General features: G+C 32.9%; 1 protein-coding gene across 1 annotated transcript in view; it reads left to right on the top strand.

Annotated features, from left to right (window-relative positions):
• Window positions 1-321: 321 nt before the first annotated feature.
• The window catches only part of LOC105194014 (nose resistant to fluoxetine protein 6), a 25,054-nt gene continuing 4,419 nt past the window's right edge, over window positions 322-20,956 (top strand). The window contains exons 1-9 of the mRNA XM_039453263.1: window positions 322-618; window positions 11,642-11,884; window positions 14,361-14,593; window positions 14,663-14,856; window positions 14,998-15,101; window positions 17,354-17,582; window positions 17,757-17,922; window positions 18,015-18,094; window positions 18,394-18,489. Coding sequence (XP_039309197.1) covers window positions 11,668-11,884; window positions 14,361-14,593; window positions 14,663-14,856; window positions 14,998-15,101; window positions 17,354-17,582; window positions 17,757-17,922; window positions 18,015-18,094; window positions 18,394-18,489 — 1,319 coding nt within the window. The 5' untranslated portion in view covers window positions 322-618; window positions 11,642-11,667. The remainder of the gene's footprint in view (window positions 619-11,641; window positions 11,885-14,360; window positions 14,594-14,662; window positions 14,857-14,997; window positions 15,102-17,353; window positions 17,583-17,756; window positions 17,923-18,014; window positions 18,095-18,393; window positions 18,490-20,956) is intronic.

Raw genomic sequence — 20,956 nt, 5'->3', positions numbered from 1 at the left:
CATTACCCAATGTGCACCACGTGGAGGTTGCCGGTCGGATTTTTGTACATCGTGTGTGTATGTGTGTGTGTGTGCGCTCGCGCGTGCGTGTGTGCGTTTGTGTGTGTGTGTGTGTGTGTGTGTATGTATGTGTCACAGCAGAGATAAGGAGCCCACAGTTCGTCACTTCTGCAGTATTTAACGACTCCAAACCTTCTTTACTGTGTATGTGTGTGTGTGTGTGTGTGTCACAGCAGAGATAAGGAGCCCACAGTTCGTCACTTCTGCAGTATTTGACGACTCCAAACCCTCTTTACTGTGTATGTGTGTATATGTGTGTGTGTGTGTGTGTGTGTGTGTGTGTGTGTGTGTGTGTGTGTGTGTGTGTCACAGCAGAGATAAGAACCCCGCAGTTTGTCACTTCTGCAATATTTAATGACTCCAAACCCAAAAAGACAAAAAGAACGAACTATCGATTGCTATCCATTAGCTTTCCGGCGCTGGATCGATCCATTACTGTTGTGCGTGCCGTCAGAGAGGTTTCGCCCAGAGGCGAAGACGTCCCGCAGAAGACGACCACCTGCTTTTGTAAGCCGACGCTCTGATAACCGTAGATTTAAGAAGCCAAAGGGGAAACGGGTATGTATAGAAAAATACGTGTCTCTTAATTTTATCTGTACAACAACATATTAAAAGCTTGTCAAAATCGGAGAACATCTCGAAACTTTTTCTTGTCAGAATATTCCAAAGAATTTGTTTACAAGAAACTCTTCTACGGATTCTGGGACACCCTGTACATACATACATACATACGTACATACATACATACATTTATATATACATATATATATATATATATATACATATATATATATACATATCTTCTCTCTCTTTTGTTCCCAACACTTACACAGTATTGGTGTTTAGAAAGATTTAAAGTCAACGTATAAAATTGAGATATATTCAAGAAGCTTGTTATCAATTTGTAAATTTAGTCCTTTTTTTGCGTTTTACATAGGCTGAGGTTGCCGAAATTGCACCTTTTGACATAAAGGCTTATAACTAAGAAATTATAAGGAATATTTTTAATTTTCTTACGTCATAATAAAATACAACATTTCTACTTTTATATTTATCTTTTCTTAATTTTATGTAATGTTATTAATTTTTAAATGACTATTTCTAATACACCTTAAGATAGTGCGATTTAGATAGCCTCCTAAATCGCACCACACGTTAATATTACTCTTTCTGGGGTAAAGCGATACTTTTTCTGCTAGATTCTTCATTTTTGAGCAAAAATGCATTAAATAAGTATAATTTTATTAATATTGAAGCTAAATACTATAAACTGAGTATAATTTCTGTCAATGTTATCAATAATTTTTCAATAATATTGCAATAACATTACTACATTACGGCAATATTGTTATAATATATGCTCTATATGATTATTATAATATATTTGATTTTATATATATAACCACTATTAAAGTAATAGTGCAATTTAGGAAACCATCAATAAGACATGGTGAGATTTAGGAAACTAAAACATATTGTAAAACTTCATTTATGTAATTTATAAATAAGAACACAAAGTTATTTGAACTTTGTCAATCTAATTATAATAATATTGTAATCATTACAAATTATCAAAATTTAGATTATTTATTTTACCTGTTTTGCAATCAAGCTACGAAATATGTTGAAAAATAGCAGCAAAGATACGATTTTTCTATAAATATTAATAACAAAATTTCTATTGTTCTTAACATGTCGAGTTCAATGAAGAATAATTGTAATATTATGTAGTTTCCAAATAGTTTCACAAACAGTGTACCAGTATTGTGGTTGAATTTATAAGCGAGGTGGTGTGATTTAGGAGTCGGTGCGATATCAGCAACCTTACCCTATATCATTTCAGACATGAGCCTTTTGTTAAATTGTAGCTCCTCATTCAAAATTTCGATCCTATTTCAGTCAAATTCATGGGAGAATTCTATACGATGTTCCGTAATAACTGAAGTTTGTGTCGTGGCTTTTTTAAATGTAATTTCTATGTTCATCTATTCTATTTTTCTATAATCTACGTGCTTGCCCTACATATGATGCTTCACAATCAGTAGATAGATAGAGTGGGTACAAGTGCACGGGGCAATGAAGGAGTGCGGGGCAGGGGAAGATATCACCCGCGATGAGCGCATTGATAAGATAAGACTTAATGACTAATGACTAAATGCGTTTTAAATCAAAGTGCATTTGTTTTAAGTCAAAAAGGCTAAATGCATTTTAAGTAAACTATCTTTTGAGAGGTTCTCCACCCGCTGACGCTCTTTTGTGCGTGGGTCCGCCGCCCGCTGGTGTTAGCCACCGCTGTCAATCGTGAAGTAATTGTTCTTTCTACACGCGCTGGCTCTTACCCACTCTATCCCCACCGCTGCAGTTATCATTTTTTCGCATTTTGTTAAGGATTGAAGGAAAGGTGATAAGTAAAAGAGTTGAAGTACACAGTTTACAAGTTAAAAAGTATATTCTTGAAAAGTTCAATACATAATTTCTTTAGTACTCAGGAGATGCAGCTCTGAGCTCTAACTTCCCCCCTCTCTTCTGCCATAGTTTCTCTTTCCTCCTCTTCCTCATTTTCCTTTTCCTCCGTCTCCACCCGTCTTTATCATCATTTACTGCTTCCCGCTCTTCTTCTATTTCACTTTCCTCCTGCTTTTTCCCAGCTATTTCTTCATCTCTGTTTTCCTCTGTATTCTCCCCTTTTATTATTCGTCTTACTTCCTCCTCTTCTCTTATTCCTTCGTAAGCAGAAACGAAACTAAAAATTATGTGCATGAAAAACGATAACGTTCACAAAAGAAAATCAGAAACCGACACACAGGCATAACTGCATGATATTGTTACGCCGTAGAATGCATCCTAAGATAGGGGAAAGTAGATAAATTGCACGCACCTAAGGGAAATTTATCACAGTAAAGTGATTTTTGAAGTTGAAATCGATACGAGTACAGAAATAGAAACTTTAAACATTTTTTTATCATTATGTATTGTCATATTGAACAATCTTTCATTTGGTAATGCTATATTCAACAAAAAGAGGCAAGTGGATAAACGAAAAAGTTTCTCGCACCTTGGTAATTGTACGCGCGGTTGGATAAATGTACGCGGAGGAAAAATGAGGTTATAGTCCATTATTTTAGCTGCACTACACTGTATTAGTGGCACTACAGTTGGTCTCACGTGGTATCACGCCTTTCAAGATGAATGCGTAAAATTGTCCACTGCGGACTTGATTTGATAAAAAAACAATCACTCAATAACTATTTAATTAATAAACAATAGCTCAAAAAACGCAAAAAAGAAACGTACTTTTGTTAGGTATAACAAATTAAATAAATAAATTAAAAATACGGACTTATTTTTTGAACGCCGAAATCGCAACAAAAATCGTTATTTTACTTTTTCTTACTTTTTCAATTAACTACGTTTTTAAATGGTATAACGTAGGGTAAAGTCAGTATTTACGCCGCGGGGAGATGTACGCCGCAGCAGTTAGAAACAATAGAAGGAATACACATAGATTGTTGACAACCACTTTGTTATGTGCCTTTATGTTATATTAGTATTGTATTGTAATTACAGTTCTTTATTGTTAATATTAACGAAAATATTGTGAATTAAATTAATTTTTTCATGTAGAAGTAGAGCAATCGTGTATTACCATCTACGTAAAATGGTTACTGCAGGAAATGTAAAAGGCATAATGATTATTTCATGATGTGTAAATGTAGAGCGATAATAAAGGAATACAACCAAGATATAAGTGCATAGCTCTTGTATTTTTTATTTAGTTTAGTATCTTGTTTAAAATATACGGCCTTTTCAGCGAGCGGGATTTACCGTAATACAGACACTGCGTGGAAAGCAGCATTTACTCTATGTTGAGCGCTATGTTGAGAACACAATGCGCACATATCTGCACTCTGTTGATATCTGTGCATATTAATTTCTTCAATATTGCATTATTATTACTTTGTATACATATTTACTATTCTTATTCCCTAATAAACTTTGTAAACGCATTTTGTAAGTCATTATGTTATTTTATATCATATTTGTTATTTGTAATGTTATTTGTAAATTATCGATGCGTCGTTTATCTTACACGTGAGTAGTCGTAAATCCCGCCACTTTTTTTATATGACAAAAATGCAAGGGTCTTTTTAAGTTTCTTTTTCAAGTATAAGAAAAAAAATATTTTATATTTAAAATTTTTTTATAATAGTAAACAGTATAAAGTTTTCATTGGTATAACTTATTTTCCTTAAACATAGAAAATAATACTTGATAAATTAAATTTTCGATAGCTACGGCGTATATACCGACCTTATATTTATATATTAAAAAAATATCTTCAGCCTACAAACGTCGTCGGGATATAATCTCTATTCATCGGGAAGTTGCCAAATCACGAAGTGTACAATTACCCAGTGCGTACAATAACCCTACTTTCCCCTAAGATTTATTTTAACCCGGAAATAGTAACGAAGACGGTTATGAAAAATTAGTCAAGACTCTTAAAACAACAGAAGAACACGGATTAAATATTAATGACACAAAAACAATTTTCTCAAGACAAGAATTGAATTTTTAAGATATGTGATAGAAAATAGTCATGTTCGTCCAGTTCGCTAAATCAAAGATCAAAACTGTCATTAATTTTCCGGAACTAATATCAAAACTCCAAGTTGCAAGTTTCTTTGGATTAACAAGATACTTCCGAAAATTTCTCTGCAACTTTTTTTATTATTCTTCAAGCCTAATTCCTACATATACATATATGTATGTAAGAATTAGACTTGCAAAAAGAATAAGAAAAATTGAAAATAAATATAAATGTTTAAAATTATCGAAGTGTTTATTGAAAAACAATAGATAGAGATTATTCATATTTAGAAAAATATTAAAATATTTTATTATTATTATAATATTTAAATATAATCGAATTACTATAGTTACAGTATTATTTATATATTAATTTTATAATTAAAAGTATATATAAAATTTAATTAATAGGAAGAAAATATATATAAGATTTAATTCTTTCTTATTTAAAAAACTTATTTTATAATTAAAATATAAATAAAATTTTATATGTTATTAGAATTTAAAATTTAAATAATTTTACATAGAAAAGAATAATTAATATTTATATTAATTGATAATTTATAAAAATAAAAAATAGTAATTTATATAAAATAAAAAACCTATTCAAATCTTACATTATGTGTAATTTAAAAAAAAAAAATTTGAACAATTACCATTTTTTTTACACATTTCATATTAAACACGATACGATACTCGAAGAAATAATATTGTGCTGATTATAATTTATCGCAATTTTCTAGCGACAGTTCTTAATAATTTTAATACTAAAGTTTAAGGCCTATATTTTGAAAAGAATTCTAGCGATAGCATATTCAGTAACTTTTTAATCTCTGAATCCTGAATGATTTCGTTAAAAAAATATGCGAATGCAAATTACATAATTTTTTATAAAGAAACTTTGTATTCTTTTGCATCAATTGGTTTATCTCATTCTTTGCGTAAAAGTATTAAAGTATATTTACCAGAAGAACAATTTACAAAATATTTTACATTTCATATCAAAATTGTGCTACACTAAAATATAATTTTCCATAAACTAATCATCATTGTACATGTATTTACTATAGCTTACAATAACGAAAAATTAAGAGTAACTGCTACAGGCAAAAGTCTTATATGTTACACAGTGTTTGCTGTCATCTACATATACATAAATTTATTTAAATAATCATCTAGATGAAGAAAAAGCTTAATCTTATCTTTATCTAGTGTAGGAGATTATTATATGTCGGATTAATAATTCCTTCGATCAAGAACGATACGTTAGGAAGGCCACGTAAAATAATACAACTCGAGTCAGGTATAAAAGGTATCGTTTCCTTTAATGCGGAACGGCTTATGCCTTACAGAACAGGATTGAGAAACTCGCGTCCGTGTACAAATATTATTAGTCCGACTGATCCCGAGCGACTGACTGCCTATCGAACCGTTGCGCAAGGAGATTACTCTCCGCGCAATCGATCCGCGCATCGCCGAGTCACGCACGTCTCATGTGTTCAACGTTCTTATTGCCTACAGTTCGGCCAGCCCAACAATATGGCCGTCTTGGCCATGCAAAAATAAAATATATAGTACAGTCAATACTCGTCAAAATTTAAATACCTACATATGCTAATTAAATACAAAATACAATATAATTAACGCTCTAATCCTTACTATACATTTTCATATGGTCTGCGCTTACAGTTCCCGTGTATGGCATTTGAGTTACCTAAAAATCCTCAATATCAGATACAATATAACGATCATTGTCTAATACAGTTTTTATGACATATGGGCCTTTAAATTTAGGGATCAGCTTTTTATTTACTCCCGGCGTTGTGTCGGTATTGATGATTACCACATAATCACCCACTTTATAGGTAGTCGCACGCTTCCGTTTGCTATTATAATGAATTTTGTTCGCTCGCTGACACTTTTCGATAACGCTCGCCGCGCGATCCCGAGTAGCACCCAAATTTCTATCATCATCAAAATATTGGTCCAGTAGAATACGAATTTCGTCTCCTACGACTCCTACCTGATCGATTCCAAATAACAACCGACTAGGGGTGTTATCTATACTTTTGCAGCGTGTGTTGTTTAGAGCAAATTCGACACTTTCCAGTGCGTTGTCTCATTTTTCCGGTGTATCGCACAATTTTGCTAATGTTGGCGTAAAGACACGATTAAAGCGCTCATCTTGTCCGTTAGTGCGTGGAGTACCGACCGCAATCAAAGTGTGATTGATAGATTCCTCATTTACGAATTTTTCGAACGCCTGCGACGTAAAACACGTTCCACGATCGCTTATCAGGCGCCTAGGCTTATTGTATGCGCGAAAATAAACTTTCAGGTGTCGAATTACTTCCTCAAGTCTTTGTTGTTTTACATAGATATAATTTTATGAATCTCGTAAATCCATTTATCAAAGAGAGAAAATATATCGATAGCCTTTCCCTGTTTTTTCTAATGGTCCGTAATGATCGACGTGTAGCGTTTGAAACGGCAATTTCTCTTTCGGGATATTATGTAAATATCCTTCTTTTTTCCTGAGAATTGGGGAGAATTCGATACATTTCAGGTAATTCGATATATATTCCCACACTTTTCCTCTTAAGTTTGGAAACCAATAGACTTTCATTATGTTATTGACAACTTTATCGACCCCGAGATAGCCCAAATCGTCATGACAAGTTTTAATTACATTTACCTCCATACACTCCGGAACATAGAACAACAACTTTTCATTCTTAACTTTTCGGTAAACCAAACCGTCTCTTAGCTCATAAAATTTATTTTCACTGTTTTCTAGTTTATTCCAAATTTCACAAATTTCTTTGTTTTTATTTTGTCGAATCGACAATGTCTGTTCAAAAGTATTGGCCTCCAAAACTAGTATGCTGTTACAGCGGCTCAGTGCGTCGACATGTAATATTCGCCTGCACGGGCGATGCTCGATCTTATAATCATAACCTTGTAGAAACATCGCCCATCTCGAAATACGCGGGTTAACAGTTTGTTTGTTTAGCGCGAGGCGAAAACTATCGCAGTCCGTAACAATAATAAACGAAATTTCCGACAGGTAAATATGATATCTTTTGATTGTGTACACAGCTGCCAAACACTCCAGCTCGATGCTGTGGTATCGTGCTTCAGTCGCTGTGATTCTGCGACTAAAATAAGATATGGGTCTCATCGTACCGTCGTCCTGTCTTTGTAGTAAAATTGCACCGAATCCGACTGCGCTGGCATCACAATGCAGCTCCGTTGCCAATCTCGGCGAATAAATGGCAAGAATCGGCTGTGATAACAAATTTTTTATCGATTCAAATATACGATTTTTCTCTGGTCCAAACTTAAAAGGTACATTATTTCTTATTAAGTCATAAAGTGGTTTCGCGATGACCGAAAAATTTTTTATGAATCTACGGAAATAACTCGCAAGGCCTACAAAACAATGGAGCTCTTTTGCGTTACGTGGTACCGGACAACAGATTCCACATTCGTAGCGCTGGGGCGAATGCCGCTCTCGTCAATCAAATAACCAAGATAAATAATCTCGCGATATAGGAACGAACATTTGTCTAAGCAAAACTGCAACTCGTGCCGCCGAGCCAAATTGAAGACTTCACAAAGAATCTCCAAATGCCCGCCAACATTCTCGGTCGCAATTAATATATCGTCAAGATATATCAATATTTTATTCTCCCGAATCAAATCACAGAAAATGCCGTTAATATATCGCTGAAAAATACGCGGAGTATTCATTAACCCAAAAGGCGTTTTTAAAAATTCAAATTGATCCAAGAGGGTCACAAAAGACGTATATTTCACTGCCCCGTCGGCAACCTTAGCGTGGTGGAATCCGTTTCTCAAGTCGAGTCTAGAAAAATAGGATTTTCCGCGCAAACTGTCCAAGTGATCATCGATCAAAGGTGTCAAAAAATTATCCTTCACTGTTATCTTATTAAGTTCGCGATAATCGACGCATAATCGCGGTTCGCCGTCTTTCTTACGTACGAGTACAATTGGAAAAGCGTACGGCGAATTGCATGATCTTATTATTTTCTCTTGTAACAGTTTATCTAATATTTGTTTTAATTTTTCTTTAACGGCAAACGAGAGTCTTTGCGGTCTAAAACTGATAGGCCGATCATACGTCAAATTTATACTCATTTCAATTTCTTTTTGAGGATTTGCAACTCCTGCATCAATAATATTTTTGTTATTATACGATTTTTCAATGCGTTTTTTGGTTTTAAAATCAATTTGCGGATTAATGTTTATCGTCTCGGCCACCGACGATGGGCGGTCGACATACAATATGGTTAAAATTTGCTTCAAAAAATCCGGACTATCCGCCGTTCGCGAATTTGCCTTTGATACCCTAAATTTTTCCCCCAAGGTTATCTCTACTACCGGCGACGATGTAAAGTCTCTACCGAGAAAGGCAGCACATGTTATCGCTGTATCCGGCACAACAAAAAAATTAATTTTCAACTCGATATCATTGACTTCAATGACATCCTCGAAGGTCCCCAATATTTCCAACTTAGTTCCGTTAATACCAAAAAAAGATTGTTGTTTGACAAACGGCGCACGAACATGAGTCGGTACAAAATCGCATTTAATTAAGCTAATGGGGGACCCTGAATCAATCATCGCCATCAATGAATATTTACATACGCTACCGGACGCGTCCGCAACCCGATACGCAAGAGTTACCAGGTATGGAACACTTGGCAAGATCGCCTGGACCACGCTCGCCGTATTCTCTGCTTTCGGCCGCGACTTCGGACACTCCTTCACGCGATGCTCCAAACTGCCACACCCGAAGCACGAGCCCTTCGCCCGCTTTTGTTCCCCCTTGCAATCCCTAAAGAAATGTCCAGTTGCCCCACAATTATAGCAACGGACAGTATTGCCTTTCATCGTAGATGTTCCTCTTCCTCCGACCTTCAGCGCTGGTCGCTGACCCCTCGCAGCTCGCTCCCCGCCGTCAACGGTCCCACCATCCAACGCATCCAACACGTCCGCCGCCGACTTGAAGCGATGCATCCGCGCCTGATTCCGCATTTGCATGTCTTGCACCCCGTCAATTAAGCGGTTAACGAACTCCTGCTCGCCGACAGATGCTCTGTTAGCCACCTCCACCTTAGAACCACCTTCTCGTGATAATATTCCGCAAAGGTTTCGTTGCCCCGCCATTTCCGCTTCTCAAAATCACGCCTCAATGCCAGCGTACTGAGGCGATTATTGAACATGCGAGACATCTCCGACAGCAAATCTGCCGCATTCAACCGTAGATGCTCTGGTTTTGAGTAAAACCAGGTCAAGGCTTTGTTTTTCAATCTCAAATTGATCAATATCCTAGTCAAATTCTCGTCTAATCGGTATATTTCACGCAAAAGTTCAACTTGTTTCTTCCAGGTTTTGAAGCTGTCGCAATCGCCGCGAAACTCACTCAATAAATTGCTAATGATGCGGATGTTGACTCTTGAATCAATGCAGTAGTCGCTATCGCTGCTCTCAGCGTTCAGTTCCATTCTCGCTTCCCGACGGGCGAGACTCAATTCTCGCTCTAAAAGAGCTTTCTCACGTCTCAACATCTCTATCTCTCTCTCCCTCCAATCTGACGGCAACGGCATTCTACCACCAGAACTCGACTACTGCTCCGACATATCCGCATTCACGCCCGCCGACGACCCTCGCGTCTCACTCCCCACGAGATGCTCATATGCATCTCGCCACTAGTCCTCATCGTCCGCCAATATCCGCGCCACTAATTCAACCTTTGTGCCACTCGTAGACACTCCGATCTGCCGCGCGATATCCTTCAAATTCACGACGGTTAAATCGTTCTTGAGGTGACCGTTCCATCCTCACAGTAACAATACATCACCACCCCAAATCTCGAGTCATGCAGCCGAATCACTGCTTACCCGATACAATAACAGCGGGAAGTACCCACCGTCGCCCGTCAACAAGATCACCCGCCGACGGTATTTTCAAGTATACTACTTCAATGTCACAACGGCACCGAACAAAACAACGTTCAAATTTGGCCGTTAACAATTCGCGACAATCGCGGCAATTAACAATCAAGTCGCGGGATCACAAAGCCGACCGCTGTCAAACAATTCCGCGGTTCGTAAGTTCACTGCAACGCGAGTCTCACATTCAGAGTCAGACACTGTAAAATCACTCCAAGAGTGTGTTCTCAAATTCGATTCGACACCGCGAATACTCCGAATACTCCGAATCCCACTTCTGAATTTGTAGGAGATTATTATATGTCGGATTAATAATTCCTTCGATCAAGAACGGTACGTTAGGAAGGCCACGTAAAATAATACAACTCGAGTCCAGGTATAAAAGGTATCGTTTCCTTTAATGCGGAACGGCTTATGCCTTACAGAACAGGATTGAGAAACTCGCGTTCGTGTACAAATCTTATTAGTCCGACTGATCCCGAGCGACTGACTGCCTATCGAACCGTCGCGCAAGGAGATCACTCTCTGTGCAATCGATCCGCGCATCGTCGAGTCACGCACGTCTCATGTGTTCAACGTTCTTATTGCCTACACTAGGTTATTAATAACATATATTATCTTCATCTTTATCTTATAAGTTTAATCACTTTTTTAGAACAGAAACTAATAGTTAAGAAATAAATATGAACCGAAGAATATAATTAATATTTGACAAATTGATGAAAAATTTGGATTACTCATCACTACTGATAGCACTTATGTCTATTCATTTTCTTAGTGAGTTTTCTATGTAAAAACTGATATTTAAAAACTGAATAAACTAACGAACTGAATGAACTAACGAACATAACCAGTATTTGACAAACTGTTGCATATCTGATACTTATTAGATTTAATTAATTTATACAGATAAAAGATAAAGTTATCTTTTTTCTACATAAATAAATTAAAATTAAATCATTTTTATTTTATCTAAGATGCATTTATGTGTAATTAATCTTATCTTTATCTAGGCAATTTCAAGTTATCCAAGCGCAAGATGTTACACCAACAAAGTTTGTTTACTTGGTGTGTCTCTATAAGCTTAGTGGGATTATTTTGTGTTTCTGTACACACTCAGGAATGTAGTGTTCGTGTTCAAATGCCCGTTTATGCAATGGCTTTAAAAGCCGACCTTCTCAACACAACGAAATGCGGAAAAGAGTTGCAAAACTTCCGAGACGCTGTTGATCAACAAATACTGTGGAGTTTAAAAGGTAGATATTCTTAATCGTAATCATATTAATACTTGAACCTTTAGATCGTAAATCGAATTATAAATTAAATAAGATTTATATTTTATATAAATAAAACATTTTATATTTTTATATAATAATGTTTTATTTATATAAAGTACAAATGTTTTTGTATTTATAAATTTATAATTATATTACTATATATATTAGAAGGTCTATATCAGTCACAACGGTTCATATAGTTCCAAATAATACAATAATTTTTAATTTTTACAATCTCCAACATAAATTGTGCGCCACATATTCGTCGCATATCCTCTCTTTCAAGAAAAACTATAAAGCTGTATATTTTATTAAAAATAAACTTCAGCCATGGTTCGAACCTGGATCTCCCGCATTCCGTATAGGTGTCCTACCACTTCGATCACCGAGAAATGTGATGATATTTTTTCGTGATAATCAATATAAGTTTTTTCAGGGAGAGAGGATCTTATATATGTTTCTAAAAGTATTAATATTATATATTCAGGTTTTATGACTATATTTCAAGTCCGATGAACGTGCGGCGCGTAGTTAAATTGGAGATTTTGTAAAAATTAAAAATTATTATTCGACTCTAAAAACCATTGTGACTGACATGTGGCTTCTAATTTTGTATTTTAATTTTGTCATTCCGATTTAACTTATTATTGTTTATTATATATTTTTTATGTAAAGTAAGGGTTTTATTACTAAAAACAATGCCATCAAAATAAAGCGTTATCCAAATTATTCCAATTACATTTGTTATAATCTGGAATATTTTGTAAAATATATTTTGTGCAAAAAATTAATTTAAAGACATAATATCTTAAAAAAAGTATTTTTCAAAATCGTGATACACTAAATACACGATAAAATGGACATTTAAAATAGATAAAATAAAATGACAAAATGAGAATATGAAATCCCATAAAGTACTTGAGTCGAATAAAACTCAGTACTAAGCGTTAAATAAGATCCATTTTTTAATTTATCGTTAAAAACGTGCTTTATGCATATATGTTTAAAAGGTGTGCCATAAAAAGTATGTAAGGAAAAAGGAGTTAGGAAATTAAAATTGATTTGAGAACACGTTTATTTAATGTAATAAAAATTTGTAACAAAGTAGATAAGTAAACCGTTTTTATGAAAATTTGAAGTATATATAATTTTATTATTTTCATTGTAGTTTATTATACCATATTATAATATTATTCAACTTCTAAATTATACAAAAATTATATGTATCGATTTTTTGGAATAACTATATTTTTTATAGACAAAGCACTCATTAAATAAGTCGCATTTAAATATTTGTTATTATTATTATTTGTTTATTATATGCGCGGCTTGCAACAGAAGATAACGATTTTCAAACTGCTAACTTAAAATAGGATAACAGTTATAGAAATGTTTATACAGTTTTTTTAAAACTTTGTAACTTTTCTTATAACTGTCTTGCAACTCAAAAATGCAGATGGTAACATCGTTAAAACCAATTATAGACAAATAACATATAATAACATATAATATCACGGCATCGCATATACATTTGTACAATATCATGATATTAGTTCAATATTATGTATTGTTAAACAGGTATCTTTCAATCAGTAGCTATTTTAATCAGAGGCCGAAGAAACTACTAGATATTTTTTACAAAAATTAAAACATTTTAAAAATATATATCATATTAAATCCGCCATTTTTAATTTTGTATCTGATTTCAAATTCGTTTTAGCTGTTAGCAAAACTTCTAGATATGAAATAAATAATCGCACAAATATAAAAATTCACAAAAACGTGTAAGCCAACGCTTTAACGAATTTTGCTTACTTTAAACCTTCACGTCTCTTAATAATACGATCAATTTGAAAATTTTTTGTGATTAATATGTTATACTAAGATATTCAGCACACAATTCAGTTTCAAAATCGCGGGATCAAAAATGGCTAAAATACCACCGATTTTGAGATCACTCTTTCAATATAGCACAAGATACCATGCAAGAATCGTTTGTTTATATTCTTCTACATAATTAATCCTACATAACATTGACTTACATAATTAATTGAAAATATTAATCTTAGCTCGCTACCCTTATTTCCTTTATTAGCATGGGGATGTCTAAAGATGCTTATTTAACGTTTCTTGTAAAATCTTGAAATTGTCACCCTAGTATAATGCTCAGAATCCGTTCCTGAGCATTCAGAATGGATTTAGGATCATCCTAAGGACGTCTTGTGCTATTAGGTTTTTACTTATCTTCCCTGTTACTCATATAGGTCTGTGATATTAAATATCTTTATCACTCTAGATTTCTGAACAGAAAGCATATTTTTTTATTTCGTAATAAGTGAAATTGATATTTCACAAAGTCAAATAAAGACAAGAAACGAGAGCCGAATTAAAAATATTTTTTATCAAATAATTAAAATTATTCAAAGAAATTAAAATAGCCTAATTTTATTTTTAGTTTTAGATTCCAGTGGTGGATATAAATCCGGCTTCTTTTACGGGAATAATTACTGGCTAGGTAGTCGTAGTCAGTGTTTAGATACAATAAATAAAAGCACTACGATCTTACCTCGGGAAATATATCGCGATAATGATCCGCAACAAGAATTTCAGCCTTTTGAAACCAACTATTTTATCGCTCATTTTAGACATAACAACACCCTTCAATATCGTACATATATGTTTCAACAGGTAAGATTATAAAACTATTATTTGATATCGATAAAAGGACGCTCTTTTTGACATATAGTTTTACCCTAGGATGTGATAACTCTAGGATTATGTCTGCCATCATCCTGCTCAATAAATAATATAAGTTTTATTTTGGAAAAAATGTTATATGACAGAGTTAATTTAACATTTGATATATATTCCGCTGACCTCAATCTGATTCAGGTTAAAGATTTAAAATACGATATCAAGCAACTATCTGGTGGTGCGTTATTTTTTATCTGGTAAGTTTTAAGAAAAAATAACAATTATTTCACATAATAATATCATATAACAAGAATATGTAGTAATATTATAAAAAAAATTTTTATTTTTACCTCTTACAAGAGTATAAAGACTAAATTATGGCAATATTCTATTTACAGTCTAGGTTTAGGATTTTGTTTCATGACAATAATCGGAACGATATATGATGTGTTCATCCATCAAGAAAATGTAAAAAAAAATGAAATGAATAAAATGGATGATAGTAAGTGTATTAAATTAAAATTGCTCAAAATTTTTACTTTAACAAATTCCTCGCAAGTTTAATATATATTACAATTTTCATTTTCTGAAAATTAGATTCACTTTTTCGTATTAAATTTTTAATTTTTTATCAAACCATTAATTTCTTATTTAACTATTTATTGAATAATTTATCACTTTGTTTTAACTGAACTATTATTTTAAATAAATAATAAGTAACAGAATAACATTTTTTACTATAAGGGAGAGTGGGCTAAATCGGGTCGTGTTCCAAAAAGAATCTTTTTAACTTAAATTAATACTGTTACGTCCAGCCTTAGGGAAGAAGTATTTATTAAAAAGATATCTGGGAGTTGGGTAAGGCAGATCAAGACGCAACAAAAGCTTTTCTCGTGGCCGCACTAAAGGGACGTGAGTCACAAAGTCGAACGCACTTTCGTGACTCTGGAATCAGCGTATAATGAGACGCTTTAACACCTATTTCCAGGAATCGTGCGATCGTCGGTTCGAATTTGATCTAGCGAGTCTAATCTCTTTAACTCGGAATTCTATCAAGCGCGATCTACGAGTAATATTTAGGGGACGAGACAAGATGGGGTAAATTAAAGAAAATAAATTTTAACAATATGACTTCCTGTAAACATCAATATAAACGTATATTTCATCATTAATGTACATATACATAATTGAGTGATTATTACAACACAAAAAGAATTGACATTCAGGAAATTTATTATAATTTGGTTCGCCTCAGTTTGTTACAATAGTTGTGTTAATTTAAGGGGAATATTTAAACATATTGGTTGCAATGGTTGTGTTAATTTTAAGAGAACAATTAAATATATTTTTGTTACAAAAATGGTGTTAATTTAAACATATTTTTTAAATATTTTCATTACAATATTTATATCAATTTTATACTAGTGATAATATTTATCAGTAATTCTTACAATGTATTTTATATATGAACATATTTTTAAGTCTTTTATTATTCTATAATTTGTTTAACACATCGTGAAGAAACGGAGTATCGTGATATTATCATGTCTGTCATAACTTTCATTAATAGATGTGAATATGTATATTTTCTTGCATCGTGTAAAAATTAAAAAAAAAGAAAATTTTTCTAAATTATTGTATTATTTAAAAAGTACTAAAATTTGAAAAGTAATTGATTTAGGATAATTAAAAAGTGTAGAATTTAAAAATATCAAGCGTTTCGTGATCACTTGTGGCGATTTATTGTAAAATTTGTTCCGAAGTTCGAAAGGACTTGTGTCCAAATCGAATTTTTAATTCGAGATTGCAACTTGATCGCAGCACTGGTGATCAGCCGATCAAATGTGAACTTATAAACGTTAAATTATAATAGTATAATATTATGAGTTATCAGACGCGGAATAATTGAATTTTATTTATCTCAACTTTAATTATATAATAACGATATCATAACATGACTGAAAAATGTTTGATTATATAATTTTCCTTTTTCAAATAAAATTTTTGCTTTTAACTATTAAATTGCTTGTTTTTGCTTAACATAAAAAAAATACAATTAAATCTTTTAAAATTCTATCTAAAAGTCAATAAAAATAGGTTTATCCAACTTGGACCACGGATAGTTTGATTTGAAACCACTGCACTGGTGCCAAATAGAACTGCGAAAAAAGCGTTTTTACATTTTTCATTATAATTCAATACAGGTGAGAGATACGTCAAAATGGTCTGAAACAAAAATGAAGGGAATTAAATCTCAAACGGCACCTTCGGTTTTACGATTGGACTTTATTTGTGCCTTATAGAGAGCAAAACTGCGAATAAATTTGATTTCACCCACTTTCCCTTATTTTGTGCATGGCTTATTCGCGCGCTTATATGAATTTTTCTTGCTTAATATTATTTTTATTCTTAAACATTTTTATTTGTACGTTAATATTAAAAGTTTTGAATTATAATTTAGGTATGAAAAATGTATCCAGAGAAGTGGAAATAAAACTAATTAGAAAAGTATTAATACATTTCTCCGCTTATACAAATACGAGGGAAATGTTTAATACAAAATTAAGTACTGGCACAATACCAGTCATTGAAGGCTTAAAAGTTCTAAATATGTGTATTATAATTGCATTACACAGTATATATTTTGCTGTAGATTCTTTCGGCGAGTATTTTGGTTTTTTTCTACGTAATGAACAATTTTTCATTATACTAATATACTCCTGTTTTACTTTTTTGCATATAATGAAAATTGATTTTCGTTTGCAGACAATATAGTATGGTTCTGGAGAAATATGGAAAATTATGGTTTTTTATTTGATCCATTGATTGGAATTATATCAGTAGACATTTATTTTTTTGCAAGTGGATTTTTGGTGGCTCATTGGTATTTGAGAGATAAAGCAAACAAAATTCTGATTAAGCAAATTCAATATAGAGAAAAATTAAATGAACTTTTGATCAATATAGTAAAAAGATTTCTTCGGTACGTTTTTCTATTATTTGCAAACAACAAGAAAACAATAATAATTCTAATAAAATTACTGATTTAATAAGTGGAATAAACATATATGTTTGTAATGTATAAAGTTTGAAAATCAATTTTTTAATTTTAATAATTGAGTAACTTTTTTTCATTAATAATTAAAATTTTGTTAAGGTTGACACCAGTTTATATAATGGTATTAGGAATAATGCAAGTAAATTCAGAATGGCTTGATAAGACATCACAAATTTATATGAACGAGAAGTCGCACGAAATTTGCGCAAAGTACTGGTGGAGAAATCTTCTATACATAAATAATTTCTTTGATGTCGATACATTGGTACGTACACGTTTAATTAAAATCGTCTTAAATTAAAATAATAAAATAAAAATACAATTAAACAGAAAACTTTCTAAAATCTTTTATTACAGTGCATGAGTTGGAGCTGGTATCTAGCTGTCGATATGCAAAGTCATGTAATCGTTTTAATGGTATTAATTTTATCAACTATGTAAGTAACCAACCAATAGATTGTAGGGGAGACTGGGGCTCAAGAGGCAAAGTTGGCATTGCATTCTATTTATGTTAATTATTAGAGTCACTTAATTGACTCTAGTACTTATAATGGAAAAAATAAAAAAAGTTATCGCAAAATATTTCTTTTATAACATAAGTTTCGATGCTTCCAAGGTAACACATTTTTCTCTAAACCTTAAACTTTATTTAAATCAAATCAGTACTCGTCCTAGTCTCCCCTAAGGTATTGCGGTTTTCATATATATTTAAATAAATATGTATTGTAAATTTTAGGTATTTCTATGCCGCTGTTATAATGTCAGGTGTGCTTTTAATAGGCTCAATTATTTTTACTGGCTATATTTCATATATTTATGAATATGTTCCCACGTAAGTTATTTTACACACTCGTATATAAATAAAAAGGTAGTATTATGGCCCGTGTAGGTATTGTGGCACTTGTATTACCTCCGTTATTAGCCTTCCATTATTCTCGTGCGACAAACGAACATAAATACTTTCGTGCAAACGCTGCGTCACGTCTATATGTGTATCGCTATATTAGTATGATTATAGTTTTCTTAGATCACACTGAGTTGATCGTTGAAAGAAAAAATAAATTAATCAAAGAAATAAAAATAATAAATACAGTCCACGTTGTATCAACATAGTCTTGTAAAAACAAAACAATGTAACGCTCGCTTCGTTAATAGAAAATTAGTGAGAATAGGCAACGGCGCGTGTCGCGTCGATTGTACGTATTTGCTTTCATAATCGCCGCTCTCAGCTATACCATATGTTAACATTTTTAAAGTCTTTAATACAAATTTTATTAAACAAAAAATAACCGTACAAATATAATCTAGATTATCTAAAAGATTATAAGTGAAAAGTTAGAAAGTTATAAATATATCTTTTATATTAGATCTGTGCAATTAAAAAAATTAGATGTGACTTGAGCGTTTGCCTGATATAAGACCTACGGATAGTTAAGTATATTATTGAATATTAAACAAATTCCAGTAATTACTTTAAAAATTATTTGTTTAACTGGCAGCATTATGTAGTAACAATAATATACCAATATTTAATACAATAGTCAAATTTGTTACAAAATATTTTTACTTTCGAGCTTTTTCAAACATTTTAGGATAGAGGAAAAACGGCGGGCGTGGAATATATCTAGGGTATTGAAATATCATGATACTTTGTATAATGCGTGTTGAATTCTAAAACCACTTTAACCATTAAAATTATTTTGTTACAGTATTTAAACATGTGTTTTTATAACACAGTTTACTATATTAATTCGCCATATTACATCTGGCATTTCGATTTTTGTATTTTTGATATCGGTTTAATAATCAGCGATCTCGAAAACACATAAATAACAAGTTTCAAGCAAATTCGGTTGATTTTGATAATTTTGTTCGCTATATTGGATCCACTATTTTAAATTTTTAACATTGGATTCGTAATCAGCAAGCTTGGATGGTAGGTGTAGCTTTCAGAGCCAGATTGTGCTGCAAAGAATTAACTCAAATTTGCGAACAATATCAGTGTACTTTCATTAGCTTTAATATGATTCCATTATTATTTGTTAAATTAAAACTTTTAATTTATTTTTAATGGTCTTTATTAGCATCCTTGTTTCTCTTCGACACATAATGGAGTAATATCACTGTATTTTTATAAATAACATTCAGTATAACAAATATGTTACAAAGTTTGAATCTAAAATCTATTGCATAACATTTTAAAAAATATAAACGTTAAGTTTCAATTTTATTATTTATTAACAAAGCTATTATACGAAATACAAATATATAACCATAATACTACCTATTCTTCTCTTTTATTTTGTCTCTCTCTCTCTCTCTCTCTCTCTGTATACATATACAGATACACACATACATACATACATATATACAGTAGAGTCTCCTTAAATTTGGCCCCTCTAATCTTTGCATTCTTTCACATATACTTTCACAATATCATATTCCTTCCTTAACAGAATACCCTCACCACAACACAAGTCTGCCAATCACCATATACTTGAGCGAGCAAAGTACACGGTGGACTCGTGCTGTGGTGAAGGTAATCTATAACTTTGGCATTCCGCTACACACACACACACACGCCCACGCACACGCACACGCACACGCACACGCACACGCACACGCACGCACACACACACACACACACACACACACACACACACATATATTAGGAGTATAAATAAGTTTCCGCCGTTTCACAAAAAATGGCGCCACTAGTATGTTATGGTTGAAATTATCTGTTGTAAAACGTTATATCGTAAGGTTGGACATCTGGCAACAACATAGCCTTAAAATATTAGCGATTTTGTATCAGCATCATATATCTTTTTTCGTGCGAAAATGTCGAGTTTTGAGCCGAATAAGCGTCATTTGCGGGAGCTTTTGATTTACTTCTTTAATTTGAAGAAATCTGTAGCCGAGGCGCATCGATTGCTTGTAGAAGCATATGGTGAGGCTGCCTTAAGTGAGAGAAGTTGCCGTGAGTGGTTTCACAAGTTTAAGAACGGTGAATTTGACGTCGAAGACAAAGAACGTAGCGGAAGGCCGAAAGTGTACGAAGACGCGGAATTGGAAACATTATTAGATGAAGATTCGTGCTAAACGCAAGAAGCACTTGTACTTACATTAGAAGTGACTCAACCAGCAATTTCACATCGCTTAAAATCATTGGGAATGATTCAAAAACAAGGAAACTGGGTTCCATATGAACTGAAGCCGAGAAACGTTGAACGCCGATTTTTCACATGTGAAATGCTGCTTGCCAGGCATAAACGAAAGGGTTTTTTGCATCATATAGT

The sequence above is a fragment of the Solenopsis invicta genome, chromosome 9, assembly GCF_016802725.1.
Source record: "Solenopsis invicta isolate M01_SB chromosome 9, UNIL_Sinv_3.0, whole genome shotgun sequence".
NCBI lineage: Eukaryota > Metazoa > Arthropoda > Insecta > Hymenoptera > Formicidae > Solenopsis > Solenopsis invicta.
This window is presented reverse-complemented; position numbering and strand designations above follow the sequence as displayed.